The sequence below is a fragment of the Neoarius graeffei genome, chromosome 3 (genome assembly GCF_027579695.1).
Source record: "Neoarius graeffei isolate fNeoGra1 chromosome 3, fNeoGra1.pri, whole genome shotgun sequence".
NCBI lineage: Eukaryota > Metazoa > Chordata > Actinopteri > Siluriformes > Ariidae > Neoarius > Neoarius graeffei.
The window spans coordinates 26,963,901-26,982,181 of NC_083571.1; the positions used below are offsets into that span (position 1 = coordinate 26,963,901).

Sequence of the window (18,281 nt, forward strand, 5' to 3'; positions counted from 1 at the left end):
TGCACCAGTGTTATGGGCATCACTCACCTGAGGGGGGAAGGACACAGACACGGAAGAGGGAGACGGGAGGACACCACAGGTGTGACGGGCCGGCTGGGGAGGGGTCGGCCCCCGCCTCCGCAGTGGGGGAATGGGGCGAGAGAGAGAGGGAGGGGGAGAGAAGAGAAACTAGGAGAGGCGCCTTCGCCTCGCCCGCCTGTCGTCGGAACCGCTGCCAGATGGTCCTCCACCAACTCGATGGCTCGCTGGAGCGACGCCAGGTGGTGACACTGTACCCTTTCTGCCGTTCCTTCTGGAAGCCAAGAGATGAACTGTTCCAGTGCCACCAGGTCGATGATCTGGTCGGCATCGCAGTCTTCCGCTCTCAGGAATTGTTGGCCAAATGCAAATGGTCGGCCGACCTCCTCCAGTGTCAGCTTCTGGAACCGCTGGCGATGTTGTTCCGGGGAGCGGCTGACCCGCTGCAAAATGGCCCTCTTGAGGTCTGCGTAGTTGAGCCGGCTGTCAGTAGGGATCTGCTGCACTGCGAGCTGCGCCTCACCTGTCAGGAGCGGGAGGAGGCGGGCCACGCACTGCTTGATTGGCCACCCCCACGCTTGGGCCGCTGTTGGATGTTGGAACGCCTGGCGAGCTTCCCGCTGGGCCAGCATCAAGGCTTCAAAGTGTTATTCCTGGTCCTTCTGGAGGGCGGTCAGCGATTGATGCTGGTTCTGCTGGGCAGCAGCGAGGGCATGGACGAGCTCCATAATTGGGGAGGACTCCATGGGATGGTTCCCTTCCGTACTCGTTCCCGGGTTTGGGCGCCACTGTAACAAATCCCTGATGTGGGTGGAGTACAGAAGCACGGCAGGGGGGAACCGAAGTTCTTACAAACTTCTCATCTTATTATCTCTAGACGCTTTATCCTGTTCTACAGGGTCGCAGGTAAGCTGGAGCCTATCCCAGCTGACGACGGGCGAAAGGCGGGGTACACCCTGGACAAGTCACCAGGTCATCACAGGGCTGACGCATAGACACAGACAACCATTCACACTCACATTCACACCTACGGTCAATTTAGTGTCACCAGTTAACCTAACCTGCATGTCTTTGGGCTGTGGGGGAAACCGGAGCACCCAGAGGAAACCCACACGGACATGGGGAGAACATGCAAACTCCTCACAGAAAGGCCCTTGCCGGCCACGGGGCTCGAACCTGGACCTTCTTGCTGTGAGGCGACAGTGCTAACCATTACGCCACCATGCCGCCCTTCTTACAAACTTATATATATATTCGGCTTACTCACTCCCACACATGCACACACACATGCATTCTGGTCGGGAGAGAGAGTCCCTCTTCTCTGCTCTCCCCCTCCTTTTATGCTCCGTCCCTGCAACAAACACACACTCACCCACACACATTAATTGACAGCAGGTGTAATGACTTAGCCACTTACCTTCCCCGACCCCGCCCTCCATTCACAGACTGCTGCTTGGCCATGTCCCCGTTGCCACAAAGGTGTACAAACTTTTGATGGGTACGGTGTTAAAAAAAACCCAGGCGGGCATGACTGAACTGACCTGCTAACCTCATACAGTATGAAGCTTTAGTAAACAAGTAGAGTTTAGTTTGATTACAGTGAATCAGAGTAAAAATAGTGCAGACTCTCCACAAGAACTCCTTACGGTATACATGAGAGACGAGTGCTTTTTAAAACCTGCTACATACCAAATGCTGGAATGACAGAAGGTTTGAATAACATTGCATCTTTTTAAATGTAGGACTGATGTTTAACGGATGGCACGGTGGTGTAGTGGTTCTGGGTTCGAGCCCAGTGGCCAACAGGGGGCCTTTCTGTGTGGAGTTTGCATGTTCTCCCCATGTCTGCATGGGCTTCCTCTGTGTGCTCCAGTTTCCCCCACAGTCCAAAGACATGCAGGTTAAGTTAATATGGGGCAGCCATGGCCTGAAGGTTGGGCTGAAGCACCCTTGAGCAAGGCGCCTAACCCCCCCCCCCCCCCCCCACACACACACACATGCGCACACACACACCGAGAGAGAGAGAGAGAGAGAGAGATAAATAAATACGTTTGTGGGTAAATTCTATGGAACTGTGATGCCTGCTGGAAGAGAAGAGCAGGGAGGATTGCAAATCGAGCGGGTGTCGTTTGTTTACACCCGATACTAAAACTTGTAGCATCCTACCAACCATCGCAAAGACGTACAAAAAGCCCAGAAACTCCTCCTTACCCAGGCAAAAATGATACAGGATTTATCTTGTAGTGTCCTGATCCCGAGATCTTTAACCCAGCCACATATAAAAAGTTGTACTCCTCTACGCTCTTCCAGGTTTTCATCTGTGTGTTCGTGTAGAACAATGTCTGCAGCACCAGGTAGTTTGAGACGTCGGGGAACTCAACGCATGGATAATTTTCCCACTCATAACGAATGAATGAATGAACAATTTTTTTTTTTTTTTATTGAAAAAGAGAATCAGGAAAATTCCAGTCACAGAATTACAATTTACATTTTTTTTTAATAGTTAAACACATACATACCAGTATATGCATATGTACATACAATATACCAAAATATATATACATAATATATACATACTTACATACACATGAAAACTTCAATTATATATAAAAAAAAAAAAAAGAACAATGAACAAAACAAAAAAAAAAACACTACCCTACCACCCCCCGCCCCTCCCGTCTCCCACGGCTCGTCCTGACAAAAAAAAAAAAAAAATGATACTGGTTACCGATGCATTCCTGAGTACAACAGACACACTCAGTTGGGCAGTACCTCCAAGTTAGTGAAATATGAAATAAAGGGTTGCCATTTGTGAAAAAACTTGTCCGTACATCCTCTCAATGTATACTTAATTTTCTCCAGTTTTAGGAAAAACATGGTGTCTTTAAGCCACCTGAAAATGGAAGGACATTTAGCAGATTTCCAATGCAACAGTAAAGAACGTCTTGCTAGTAAGGATGTATAAGCAATAATATCCTTTAGTATAGAATTCAGTGCAAGTGAGGCATCAGGAATCCCAAAAATGGCAACCAACGGGCAAGCCTGCAGATTTACACCAAGAACAGTGGACATAATGGAAAAATAGCCTGTCCAAAAACTATACAGCTCAGGGCAAAGAAAAAACATATGGCTGAGGTGACAGGGAGAGCCATGGCACTTATCACATGTATCTTCTACTTCTGGATACATTTCAGAAAGTCTTGACTTGGAAAAATGGACCCTGTGTAAAACTTTGAATTGGATAAGTCCAAGACGAGCACAAGAAGTAGTAGACTGTATCCTACCTACAGCGCGTTCCCAGACCTCTCCAGTTAATTGAGTTCCCAATTCCCATGAACAACTTTATTTAAAGACGATAAGTTGATCAGCAGAGCTGGTGGGATTGTGCATGTACAGATACAAATAATTACAAATACAAAAGACTAAAAATAAACACAATCTTAAAAAAAAAACTTAAAATCGGTTGACTATCTGTTAATTATTTTCACATTAAGTTAATAGTATGCATAACTATTGTCTTTGTATTTAGTTCCGGCTACAATAGGATCAAAATTTATTCTACTAATGTCAAATTTAGCTAGTAAATTTTCCTTTCTTAGGAAAAATCTTTCTTTGTTAGCGTGTAAGGATCTAATCCCATTGAGTGGTTTCTATATCCACTTCTTTTGAGTGGACTTCTTGGTTTGAATAACTTGCTTGTTTGCTGAACACAAACATGGCAATAAGTTCTTGTGTTAATGGACCAGACTCCAGTTTTGGATCATTAATCCCTTTTGGCTGAGAATGCCCTGCATTAGGGTGTGGCTGATCCCCCAACTTTCTCTGATAAAGCCTGACTTTTTTTTCTGTGTGAGGTTTGGTATCAATATTAAAAGTACAAAATTTCATGTAATTTCATGAAGGTCTAGGGGTGGCTGATTGTATGTCAACATTTGTGCTAAATTTTCATTAAATCCGTATGTCGCCTAATTATAAATTCAAATACATATTGCAAAGAAGGTTTGTAAATTGTTCCTTTGGTAAAAGTAATGAGATTTAACCTGTCTTGACAGTTTCTTTCTCATGTTTAGTTCAGTAAGCCAACTGGTGGCTCACTGTAATGGTCAAAACTTTCTTGTATTAAATGTAATGAAGAGAGATCCTTGCGTGACTGCAGTACTAGCTGGAACTAGCTGGAACTGACTCATGGCGATTCTTCACTCTGCTTCATATTGATAGCTCCTTTTTGGACAGGCCTGTTGAAGAGTGGGCCGAAAATGATAGCTATGTGAAAGGTAAAGAGATAGTAGATGCATTAAGAGTGTCAAATGACAGTGCTGAGAGAGGAGTCAAGCTTGCAGCAGACTTTCTGCAGTCTTCAAAGAATGGGGACAAATACTAACAGATTTTGCAAGTGGTTGAAAATGTCAGGAAGAATGCTCCAGACCAGCGTAAACGACAAAAGTGCCTAGATCCGGAAACTTGGAGCTTAATACTAGATTAAATGACTAAATTATTATGTCATTTTTGATATTAAGTCTTTTGTGTTTAATAATTAATAATCTAAAGCCCCGTCTACACGATCATACATTTGTCCAAAACATTATCATACAAATGTATGATGATGTTCAAGTTTGTATGATCATGTTGTGGATTTCTGTCCACACGATCATACATTTTGTATGTCACATGACAGGCAGTGTAGATCACATGACCCGAATTAACAATCTGATTGGTGGATGACCCAAAATGTTGTAAGATGTTGTGAACATTTGTTGGAAAGTAGAAACACGATTCTAAAAATTTGAACATCATACAACGTCATACAAGTATGACGTTGTTCAAGTTTGTTGGGAAAACCGTCCACACGATTATACATTTGTCCATGAACATCATCATACATTTGTATGACGATGTCCATGGACAAATGTATGATCGTGTAGACGGGGCTTAAGTGAGTTACTGAATGTGTTATATATATAGCAGTACAATCTGAGTACAAAATAAATTTATTTTCCTTCATTGATATTTTTCGTCTGATTTTTAAATGCATGAAAAATAAAATTGCAATCAGCCACCCCTAAAACTTCTTCAAAATTGATGAAATTTCACAATTATACTCTACATGTGTAACCTCATTACCAAAAAAAAGTCAGGTAAGATATAATAACATTTTAGATTTTGGTGGGGACCAGCCACACCCTACCCTGCATGCACATCCATACAGTTTTAAATACAGTACCTACAGTTAAAATCAGTTTGCTTTTATTGCATTTATTTTAATTCCCATCTGTAGCAGGGAAGTGTTGTTACATCTCATTAATACACTTTACAATAGATTATTAGACTCTAATAGATGAGCCAAAATAATTAGGGATCTTTTTTAATGGGCCCCGACTCGTTACAAGTATGACTAGGCGGGCGTCAAAGCAGAAAAGGTTGAGAACCGCTGGTGTATACAGGTACTGTACATATACTGTCTCCCATTTGAGTGTCTTTTCACAGGCAGTGAAAGTCATGTGATTATGTTTTGAAGAACTGACATGTCTTTAAATGTCTGCACTGCGCCTCATACATGATCTTGTTTTCCTGTTGAATTGGGCAGAAGGTCTCATTTCTGTTTGTTCTGTATTGGCATGTGCAGTTCGGTTTCTCTCACGTTTCCTTGAGTGTAAACTCGTGACCTTGCGAGCGTACAGTGCGTGCATGCGTATCACGCGTGTGTGTATGTAACATGGAAATGACCCTGTGCTCTCGTTGGTCTTGATTCTGTTGCTCCAGGGAAAACCGAGTGTGAACATTTTGGCTTTGTGCTTATCTCATGGCATTAGAGTGCACTAAACACATTTCCATCTCTTTGTACGCTGATTTCCCTCTGTGTGTGTTTATATGTGTGTGTGTGTAAGAGGAGCAAGTGTGGGAGCCCACTTCATTCAGGCACTTATCTCTTCCTGGTAGCCTGCATCCTGCCACTTAGCTAGAGAAGAGTCTCCTCTCTCTCTCTCTCTCTCTCTCTCTCTCTCTCTCTCTGTCTGTATGCAGCTCAAATGCTCATTCATGCACAAAAGAATGTTTTCATAATAAAAATGTACACACAGCAGTACTGACCAAGGGAACGAAAGAGAAAGCAAAATGCACCGTGTGTGAGTACACGAGTCTGCTCTTTAATGTCTTTGCTGTTTGCTAACTTCAGCAAATCCGCACAGGGTGTGTCTGTATAACAGGGGCAAATATTTAAGCTGTGGATTTTTGGCATTTTGCCAGCAAGTTTGTCTTTTTAATAAGTTGGACTTGACATGTGACACAGGACGTAGACTGTGTGTGTGTGTGTGCATGCGTGTATCAAGGGCAGAAGGGAAGCTCATCCGCGGAGTCACATTCTGTTAAACAGGATTTTCCAGGAGCACTCCGGCCTGACAGCCGGCTTCCGAAATTTTGCCGAATATTCCCGACTCAGCGCTTCGCCCCGTCGCCGACTGTTTGCTTTGGAGAGGAAAAGCGTGAATCAGCAGCGCACACACTTCCTCCCAGAATGCATTTTACTAATTAAGCAATTACGGCTTTGAACACAGCGACGTGTGAAAGGATCTCTGTGATGCGCAACCGCCAGCTGCTCAGCTCACAAACATACAGTTTCTGAGGATATGAGAATTGAGATAAAGTGAGAGAGAGAGAGAGAGAGAGAGAGATGTTGTCCTCATATAAAGTTGGACTTTTTCAGTCTCTATAGAGACTCATTTTATATCACTGTCCGGACTCACAGTTTAGAGTAATTTCAGTGTCAGGTCTCGACATGATTCAAATAATTTCAGTTTCATCTTCAAACTCATCTTCGGTTTTTTTTTTTTATGAATCTGATGAAATGCATCTTGAGTTTGGATTTCTATATCCCCTGTCATGATTTCCTCAAATTCTAAGTTTCAAAATGTACTTTCCTCCATCATAAACATGACTTCAGGATGGAGGAGTTTGTGCTTCATAGTTTCTTGATCTCATAACAAGCTGGTGAGAGTCTGGTGAAGAGCCAGGCAACATGATGATATAATATTCATGTTTAAATACTCGTTCAATATCATGCTAGCTGAATGGAATATATCTGATATACCATGAAAAAAAGCCAGCCAATATTATTATTATTATTATTATTATTATTATTATTATTATTTTTATTATTATTATTATACATACACATTCCTTTCGTGTGTTCAACGCATCTTTCTCTTTCAAAATTCTCTCAAAATCTTCCGTATTTAACGAAGCAAACCTGGCGGCCATGCTGGTTTACAAATTGTCGCAGTCGCTCGCTAGCGCGGAAATTTTACGTCTCCGACGTGTCTCTTTTCCAGTTTATCGATGTCCGTTGGTATGTTTTTCTCTTTCCTCGCAAACAAAGAAATGCTTTTGCGCACGGGCAGCATAAAACTCTCTCATTGAATATTTCGCATCAGCTCCGACGTGTGACGTCATGTTGTCTTGACAACCATGCAATATCGTAAACCATATTCATCGCTCATTCTCCACCGGGTAGAGTGACGTACTGTAATACACGTAGGATCCGCGATATGCTAACAAATTGGCATGCTATCAAGCCAGATGAATGAAACCTTCTAGAAGGGAATAGAATACGTTTTTATTCCATGGAAAAGTGTCCTGTATGGAACACAATATGACATATTAAGTCGCAATATGCTTTTCCGACGTACTACTCCTGACCTTTGAGTTTATTTGATGACGTGGAAAAAAATCCCCACCCCCATCTTTTTCTGATATCACTAAATTAAGTGTTTGAGTCTGTTCTTCCTTAGAATGTCAGACCTCTAAGGAACTGCTGTTGGCTTTTACCCAGAATGCTCTGCGTCACTTCAGTTGCTCATGTCCCTCATAGGACTCCTGTTGCGTTAGTTCAAGAAACACTTCCTCATCGTCCCCGGATACTCATTTATATAACTACTGACGTGTGAGTGAGTGAGTGACTGTGTGCATGCGTGTGTGTGTCCGCACGTGTTTACACAAACACACTACTCAGATATCGTTGCGTATATGCCGCTGCATTCTCAATCGTCGTGTTTGGATTCATTTTCTCATTTTATTTTTGTCCAAAGGAAATCACATTTTCTTCTAGCAACCATGGACACAGGGGACTGTCTGGCAGACGCAGTACATAAACGGATAAATCGTACTCCGTTCTGATTTGAAACTCGGCTCCTACCTGTGAGCGAAACATAAAGCAAAAGCATGACTAATTATCTCTGTTGTCAAAGCAAGGGAATGGAGGGAAAACAGAAGGATTTTCAGAAAATGTTGAACCAACAACAATGTTAGCAATACCTCACAATCTTTCTGTAAGTGCCAATTATCTGTTTTTTTTTTTTTTTATGCGTGTTTGTGGATGTGTGGTGTGTCATTTTCTTTCCTAGAACTAGTTTTGTCCCTTCTCTGTAATTGGAGAGAGATAAACATATCATCTAAGGACAGAGCTCTCATGGATTAAACCAGCTGCCTGACCCCAAATAACACACTCTCTCTCTCTCTCTCTCGCTCGCTCTCTCTCTCTCCCTCACACACGCACACACTGGTTCCAAACACCTTATTTTCATTGTCAATAATTTGTATAATTTCATACTTCGTAAGAATAAATCAAAGGATAAGCTAGGTGGTATGTTAAACTTCTTATATGACTCACTGGGATGAGGTGTAATCTCATATTTTTTATGACCCAATCTAGTGGAGATTACACTGCTCAGATTAAATAACACAGCCCCTATCCGATGCACCCATCCCAACACTGACATTATAATTCCTCGTTGTGTCAAATCATTTCATTCTAGTGCAGATTACACAAAACCCTTTCTCGCCCCCAATCCCAAATCCCAGCTCTGTCATCCCGTTCAGTCGAATTTCTTTATAATGCATATTGTAACAAAGGGCTTTTGAGTTTAGTCTTCTGAATTCATCAGAGTAAAGCTGTGGTATAAAGTTCATTAATGTCCCAGCAGGATTTTAAGTAGATACCAAATGAAAACGAAGCACTGGTGTTCGTGGTTGAGTTTGCCGTGCATGCGTAGTGTTAATGGCCGGGTTATACAAACATTACACAAACATTTTCTCATTGTTTGTCTACTTGCAGCCTGTCATCGGAACAGTGTTGTCTCAGCGCTGGAGGAAATTTCTCTCTGATTGTCGTGCCAGCTCAAAGCTCCGCTGGCCGCTCGCGCCTTCAGGATACGCTGATGCCAAATCGAGTCTTCAGTACAAAGACAGCTGTTTAGTCATTAATGTTATTGCATACAGTGGATATAAAAGTGTACACACCCCGTTAAAATGATCGGTTTTTCTGATGTAAAAAAAAAAATGAGACCACGATAAATAATTTCAAAACTTTTCCCACCTTTAATGTGACCTATAACCTGTACAATTCAATTGAAAAACAAAGTTAGGGAGAAAAACATAAAAAAATAAAAAAACATACAATAAGCTGGTTGCATAAGTGTGCACACCCTTAAACTAATACTTTGTTGAAGCGTCTTTTGATTTAATTACAGCATTCAGTCTTTTTGGGTCGGAGTCTGTCAGCCTGCCACATGTAGACTTGGCAATATTTGCCCACTCTTCCTTGCAAAAGCGCTCCAGATGTGTCAGATTGCGAGGGCGTCTCTTGTGCACAGCCCTCTTCAGGTCACCCCACAGATTTTCAATTGGATTTAGGTCTGGGCTCTGGCTGGGCCGTTCCAAAGCTTTAGTTTTCTTCTGGTGAAGCCATTCTTTTGTTAATTTCGATGTATGCTTGGGGACATTATCGTGCTGAAAGATGAAATTCCTCTTCATCTTCATCTTTCTAGCAAACACCTGAAGGTTTTGGGCCAAAATTGACTGGTATTTAGAACTGTTCATAATTCCCTCCACCTTGACTAAAGCCACTGTTCCAGCTGAAGAAAAACAACCCCAAAACATGATGCTGCCACCACCGTGCTTCACCGTGGGTATGGGGTTCTTTTGGTGATGCTCAGTGTTGGTTTTGCACCAAACATACCTTTTGGAATTGTGGCCAAAAAGTTCCATTTTGGTTTCATCAGACCATAACACATTTTCCCACATGCTTTTGGGAGAGTTGATTTTTTATTTTTTTTGCTAAATTTAGCTGAGCCTGGATGTTTTACTTTGTAAGAAAAGGCTTCAGTCTTGTAACTCTATTTCATAGTCCAGACATATAGAGAATACGGGAGATCGTTATCACATGTAGTACACAACCAGTACTTGCCAGAAATTCCTGCAGCTCCTTCAGTGTTGCTGTCGGCCTCTCGGCAGCCTCCCTGACCAGTTTTCGTCTTGTCTTTTCATCAATGTTGGAGGGACGTCCAGTTCTCAGTAATGTCACTGTTGTCCCATATTTTCTCCACTTCTTGATGACTGTCTTCACTGTGCTCCATGGTATATCTAATGTTGTGTAAATGTTTTTGTACCCTTCTCCTGACTGATACCTTTCAACAATGAGAGCCCTCTGATGCTTTGTGAGCTCTCTGTGAACCCTGGCTTTTGCTGGAGGATGCAACTGAGTAAATGTCTGAACTTTATTTGGGGTGAATCAGAGTCATTTTAATTGATGGGAGGTGTGAACCCAAAAAGACTGAATGCTGTAATTAAATCAAAAGGTGCTTCAGCAAAGTATTCGGTTAAGGGTGTGCACACTTACGCAACCAGCTTATTGTACATTTTTTATTTTTTTCCCCCAAACAGATTTGTTTGTTTTTCAATTGAATTGTACAGGTTATAGGTCACATTAAAGGTGGGAAAAGTTTTGAAATTATTTATTGTGGTCTCATTTTTTATTATTATTATTTTTTTACATCAGAAAAACATATTTTAACGGGGTGTGTGAACTTTTTATATCCACTGTATGACTTTGTAATGCTTTTTTTTTTTGGCTTAAATATATGAAGCTGGGCGGCACGGTGGTGTAGTGGTTAGCGCTGTCGCCTCACAGCAAGAAGGTCTGGGTTCGAGCCCCGTGGCCGGCGAGGGCCTTTCTGTGCGGAGTTTGCATGTTCTCCCCGTGTCTGCGTGGGTTTCCTCCGGGTGCTCCGGTTTCCCCCACAGTCCAAAGACATGCAGGTTAGGTTAACTGGTGAGTCTAAATTGACCGTAGGTGTGAATGTGAGTGTGAATGGTTGTCTGTGTCTATGTGTCAGCCCTGTGATGACCTGGCGACTTGTCCAGGGTGTACCCCGCCTTTCGCCCATAGTCAGCTGGGATAGGCTCCAGCTTGTCTGTGACCCTGTAGAACAGGATAAAGCGGCTAGAGATAATGAGAGGAGACGAGTTATACAGTGGTGCTTGAAAGTTTGTGAACCCTTTAGAATTTTCTATATTTCTGCATAAATATGACCTAAAACATCATCAGATTTTCACACAAGTCCTAAAAGTAGATAAAGAGAACCCAGTTAAACAAATGAGACAAAAATATTATACTTGGTCATTTATTTATTGAGGAAAATGATCCAATATTACATATCTGTGAGTGGCAAAAGTATGTGAACCTCTAGGATTAGCAGTTAATTTGAAGGTGAAATTAGAGTCAGGTGTTTTCAATCAATGGGATGACAATCAGGTGTGAGTGGGCACCCTGTTTTATTTAAAGAACAGGGATCTATCAAAGTCTGATCTTCACAACACATGTTTGTGGAAGTGTATCATGGCACGAACAAAGGAGATTTCTGAGGACCTCAGAAAAAGCGTTGTTGATGCTCATCAGCCTGGAAAAGGTTACAAAACCATCTCTAAAGAGTTTGGACTCCATCAATCCACAGTCAGACAGATTGTGTACAAATGGAGGAAATTCAAGACCATTGTTACCCTCCCCAGGAGTGGTCGACCAACAAAGATCACTCCAAGAGAAAGGCGTGTAATAGTTGGCGAGGTCACAGAGGACCCCAGGTTAACTTCTAAGCAACTGAAGGCCTCTCTCACATTGGCTAATGTTAATGTTCATGAGTCCACCATAAGGAGAAGACTGAGCAACAATGGTGTGCATGGCAGGGTTGCAAGGAGAAAGCCACTGCTCTCCAAAAAGAACATTGCTGCTCGTCTGCAGTTTGCTAAAGATCACGTGGACAAGCCAGAAGGCTATTGGAAAAATGTTTTGTGGACGGATGAGACCAAAATAGAACTTTTTGGTTTAAATGAGAAGCGTTATGTTTGGAGAAAGGAAAACACTGCATTCCAGCATAAGAACCTTATCCCATCTGTGAAACATGGTGGTGGTAGTGTCATGGTTTGGGCCTGTTTTGCTGCATCTGGGCCAGGACGGCTTGCCATCATTGATGGAACGATGAATTCTGAATTATACCTGCGAATTCTAAAGGAAAATGTCAGGACATCTGTCCATGAACTGAATCTCAAGAGAAGGTGGGTCATGCAGCAAGACAACGACCCTAAGCACACAAGTCATTCTACCAAAGAATGGTTAAAGAAGAATAAAGTTACTGTTTTGGAATGGCCAAGTCAAAGTCCTGACCTTAATCCAATGGAAATGTTGTGGAAGGACCTGAAGCGAGCAGTTCATGTGAGGAAACCCACCAACATCCCAGAGTTGAAGCTGTTCTGTACGGAGGAATGGGCTAAAATTCCTCCAAGCCGGTGTGCAGGACTGATCAACAGTTACCGGAAACATTTAGTTGCAGTTATTGCTGCACAAGGGGGTCACACCAGATACTGAAAGCAAAGGTTCACATACTTTTGCCACTCACAGATATGTAATATTGGATCATTTTCCTCAATAAATAAATGACCAAGTATAATATTTTTGTCTCATTTGTTTAACTGGGTTCTCTTTATCTACTTTTAGGACTTGTGTGAAAATCTGATGATGTTTTAGGCCATATTTATGCAGAAATATAGAAAATTCTAAAGGGTTCACAAACTTTCAAGCACCACTGTATGAAGCTGTATTTATTCAGTACCCAGTTTTTTCTCATTGTTGAACTGACTGCTGGATTCAGCTTACGAAATAAACTCGAATAACCAAGGCACCAGATTTGCTCGTCCCAGACACCCGGGCTACTGATTTGCCCACCCCTGGTGTTGGTTCAGTTTGTCTAGTCACATGCTTGCAGTGTTCTTACAGATAGATGTTACCTCAGCGTTTTCTCAAGGCTGTTTCAGCATTTCCACTGAATCCCTTTATACAAGTGTATGGATTCATGCATTCTTTATTCCTCTATAGATTGCTTGGACTTTGCAACATCGATAGCGCCAACGTTGCTGTCATTTAGAGTGTATCACAATCATCGGTGCAGAAAGTAACACTTTAACGAAAAGTTCACTTCGTGCAAGCAGTAAAACTGAGGCTAAATCATCAATCACGGAGGGCGGAAGTGAGATGACATGAGCTCTATACTTAGGTTTTGTGTTTTCTAATAGAGGGTATTATCCAGTGTTTAATGAGAACTGAAAGTGTCCCAAGAGACAGAAGACGCTGATACTTATCAAATACGGAGCGCTGTTAGAGACTGGAGAAGAGTATTGTGCGAGAGCAGAGAATGAAGAATGGACACGCACACACATGGGTGTGCACCCATTTCGATTTCATTGAAACACAAGCCTTGCATTGTTTTTTTTTTCCCCTTTATTATTTTTTGTTCAGCACCAAGGTTAAATACCTCTTTGTTTCTGCCACACATGCGTATCCGCACATTTCATTATGTTCTCTATGACAGGCATTTCTACGATCTCCTCGGCAACAGCCTATATTAAGAATGTCATACGACATACTGGGCGTGTCCGGGAATAAGCTAGGGCACAGCATACTGGGAATTAGAGTCAGAAGGAAATTGGGATAATTCTTGGAAAGTGATGCAACGTTTGACTAACTCTCTGTGTGTCCTTGTGTGAGACAAAATGACACAACCACCACTTTTATCCTTTAGGAATAGTTTCAGTGTTAAAGCTAATTAGGGTTTCGTTCTTTCTTCAGAAATGATGTCATCAGCAGGATCAGCGGCTGAGTGGACCTTGTTGTTTTTTAAATATCTAATGGCGTATTCACGCCTACATTGTTTGGTCCGGACCAAACGAACCAAATTTCCCTTGGTCCGGACCTTTTGGGTTGGTCTGAATACAAACCACCGAACTCTGGTCCGGACCAAACAAGCGGACCGAGACTGAGCTGCAAGGTCGGACTCGGTCCGGACCAAAGGAACCCTGGTGCGGATCTTTTGGAGGTGTGAAAGCAGACCGGACCTAATCCGACAGTTTTGCTTTTTTGTACCTCGGGAGCTTCCGTCGTTTGTCGAGCATTATGGGAAACAGAGTCTTGACACTCCACCGCAAAGTGCAAACACTGTTTCGGTTGTCAAGGGAACCTTACAACAGTCGTTCAGTCATTCAGACCAGTGGTAGGCTAGACTACAGAGTACAAAAAATGAGTAGGGGCAAACGTGGGCCGAGGAAGAAACGCGTACCCTTGTGGATATATGGGCAGATGTCCACATATCTGAGCTTTTGGAGAGAACACACAAAAATGCCGACGTGTTTGCTGTATTCAGTGAGAAAATGAAGGAGAAGGGGTTCACGCGCTCCCCAGAACAATGTCGGCTAAAAGTGAAGAAACTCCGTCAGACCTACATTAAAATTGGGGACATTCTTTCAAAAAGTGACGGTACTAGCGACGCAAAAAAGAAATTCATCTATTGCGTGAAGAGCCAGAACTGTCACAACATGATGTGCGCTCATCAGCGCTGTCCTCCGTAGCCGCCTTGCCCTTTGTCGTCGTCGTTGATAAATTACTTGTACAACAGCATAGTAATCGCACAATTGTGAAAACAGTCAAAACTGGAAAAAACATATAGCTTTGATGACATTAAAAAGAATAACAGCACGGAAAGCCTCCATGACTACTTTTGAACTTAACGCTTTGTGCGCGTGTCGTCTCTGACCAATAGCTGAACGACCTCAGGGCGCGTGGCTTTGTTGACAGATTTTGGTCCGCTTACTAAAATGTACAGTGTGAAAGCGAACCGCACCAAAATGAAAAAATAAAAAAAACATTTGGTTCGGACCAAAGCAAGTGAACTATCGAACTATCCTGGTCTGAATACACCCTAAATCGGCGATTACAGTAAAACAGCGATGACTCGTTCTGGAGAGCGTGTAGAAATTCACAAAATAGTGTGTTTGCGTCTCGGCGATGTGCGTTTATGTATGTTTTCTTTCCTAATACTGTATTCCCTCTCTCTCTCTCTGTCTCTTTCTCCACAGCGGTCTTTTGGGGAGATATCGCTTTGGATGAGGAGGATCTGAAAATGTTTCAGGTCGACAGGACGATAGACCTCACGCAACACCGACACATGAGGCAAGGGCACACGTCAGGTAAGAGTCCACCTTTCTCATGCATTAGCATATGACCTAACATCGCCATTCAGCATTCAGAAGACTCATTGTTAGATACACACTGCAGCCCTCTGTGGGTTCTGCTGTGTAACTTGAGCGAGTTTTTACATTTGCATTTAACCCCATGTTTGGTCGATGTCTTAATCTCATATCACGCTTTGAATGACGCTTTATTAAGAGCTTGGCTTGAAACCGTCACGAGCTGTTAAATATCATTTTCACCAGACGCTAGCTTATGGAAAATATTATGAATAAACAAGAGAGAGTTTGAGCAATAGGAAGTGTATTTGTGTATTTTAGACTCATAAGGTACAAAATATCGAGCTGGGAGACAGCACGGAGGATATGAACGGATTAGCGGGCTTGAGTAAGATGATATTTAGTAGATTACATGTTTGGAGGAGTTGATATTGGTGGAGTTTAAGGTCCCAGGAGATTAGAGTTGATAAATGCCAGTGTCTCATCTCTGCAGCAGCATCAGCAAAGCATCTGGGTGTGTGTGTGTGCGTACACATAGAGTTGTGACGAGAGTTGCTCTGTAATAATATCCTCCCTGTACTTCTTCATGATTCACCTGACATCTTCAGGGGCCATGAGGTTGTAGGATGATCCTCGATGATGTGCACATTAATCCTTAGTCATAATCTAGTGTCAGGATAATGTCTGGTTTTTATGTTTAATGCATCCTGAGGGTCAGTTGAGTCCATGCGATCCAAATGACATCATGTTAGTAGAACTGGCTGAGCTGCTGATCACGGCACATGAAAAACAACGCGCCAGGATGGACATGACTGACACCGAGCACAGTGTTTTAATGAGACACTGAGGACATATTCATATAATACAGAGAAGACATTAATGTATACAGCTTTGTTAGTGCCAAATTGCAGTGTGTGTGTGTGTGTGTGCACATATCCCTAACCTCAGCCTTTTCCTGCGCCTCGGACTTGGCCAGTTTTGTTTGTTCCTGATTTTCCTGTCCACTTTGACATTCCAGAGGGAGAGAATTAGAGAGCAAGTGAGGGTTACTGAAAAAGAGGGAAACACCAAGAGTGTGTGTGTGTGTATGTGTGTGTGAGAGAGAGAGAGAGAGAGAGGAAAGAGGAGAAGAATAAATAAGTGAGTTAGAAAAACGAATAAGAGACAAAAGCAGATGACGGAATGACGACAATTGAGGCACAGACCATAGAAGAGAAATGAAAAGGCAAGTAAGACAGTAAAGATCTCACACACACACACACGCACACACACACAGTGGAATTCCTGATACACTTGGCCAGGAAGAGGTGCATTCATAACATTTATCAGATGCCCACAATGTCATAGCACCTGACATACAACAGCGTGCATTTTCCTTTCCCTTCTGTCTCTGTCAGGTGGAGCAGAAGAGCATGACGCCACGAAAAAGCGAGGGCAGTTATACCTCCTACTAGAGAGAATACGACGACTGGGTCTCGGTAAGGTCACTTTTGTGCAAGTGCATTGGCATGTCCACATTTCTGTCTCTCTCATTTTCTGGGTTTGACCTTTACTGAGCCGAATCTTGAGCATATTTATAGTTCGTGGTGTTTGATTTTAGTATCTGCTGATCCCTTCAATTTCATAACCTCCTACCATGGCATTTAGACATGAAGACTTTGATAACACATAGAGAAGAGCCTTAGGAAGCAGGACAGGGCAGCTTATCTACTCCCACTCACTGCTGTGGATAGGAAATCTGACGATATGATACTGCATCAATACCGCATGTGGCATATAATTACACGCACGGTGTATGGAACAAATTCCTGTTAACCCTGTAAATAATGCATTTCTAATTGTGAATGTGTGGATATTATTTCAAATGAACCGATAATGTGATCTAAACAGATACAAATACAGATATGGATAGGATACGCACTATTATTAACATGCCTCATTCATCAGTAATTGCCTGGTCAGGGTTAGAGATATACAGTGGTGCTTGAAAGTTTGTGAACCCTTTAGAATGTTCTATATTTCTGCATAAATATGACCTAAAACATCATCAGATTTTCACACAAGTCCTAAAAGTAGATCAAGAGAACCCAGTTAAACAAATGAGACAAAAATATTATACTTGGTCATTTATTTATTGAGGAAAATGATCCAATATTACATATCTGTGAGTGGCAAAAGTATGTGAACCTTTGCTTTCAGTATCTGGTGTGACCCCCTTGTGCAGCAATAACTGCAACTAAACGTTTCCGGTAACTGTTGATCAGTCCTGCACACCGGCTTGGAGGAATTTTAGCCCGTTCCTCCATACAGAACAGCTTCAACTCTGGGATGTTGGTGGGTTTCCTCACATGAACTGCTCGCTTCAAGTCCTTCCACAACATTTCCATTGGATTAAGGTCAGGACTTTGACTTGGCCATTCCAAAACATTAACTTTATTCTTCTTTAACCATTCTTTAGTCGAACGACTTGTGTGATTAGGGTCATTGTCTTGCTGCATGACCCACCTTCTCTTGAGATTCAGTTCATGGACAGATGTCCTGACGTTTTCCTTTAGAATTTGCTGGTATAATTCAGAATTCATTGTTCCATCAATGATGGCAAGCCGTCCTGGCCCAGATGCAGCAAAACAGGCCCAAATCATGATACTACCACCACCATATTTCACAGATGGGATAAGGTTCTTATGCTAGAATACAGTGTTTTCCTTTCTCCAAACATAACGCTTCTCATTTAAACCAAAAAGTTCTATTTTGGTCTCGTCCGTCCACAAAAGATTTTTCCAATAGCCTTCTGGCTTGTCCACGTGATCTTTAGCAAACTGCAGATGAGCAGCAGTGTTCTTTTTGGAGAGCAGTGGCTTTCTCCTTGCAACCCTGCCATGCACACCATTGTTGTTCAGTGTTCTCCTGATGATGGACTC

At 42.4% G+C, this 18,281-nt stretch overlaps 1 protein-coding gene across 2 annotated transcripts in view; it reads left to right on the top strand.

Moving 5' to 3' along the window:
* The window catches only part of tll1 (tolloid-like 1), a 90,241-nt gene that overhangs the window by 15,849 nt on the left and 56,111 nt on the right, over positions 1 to 18,281 (top strand). For both annotated transcript variants that reach the window (XM_060916581.1, XM_060916580.1), the window contains exons 3-4: positions 15,250 to 15,360; positions 16,758 to 16,838. In XM_060916581.1, coding sequence (XP_060772564.1) covers positions 15,250 to 15,360; positions 16,758 to 16,838 — 192 coding nt within the window. The remainder of the gene's footprint in view (positions 1 to 15,249; positions 15,361 to 16,757; positions 16,839 to 18,281) is intronic.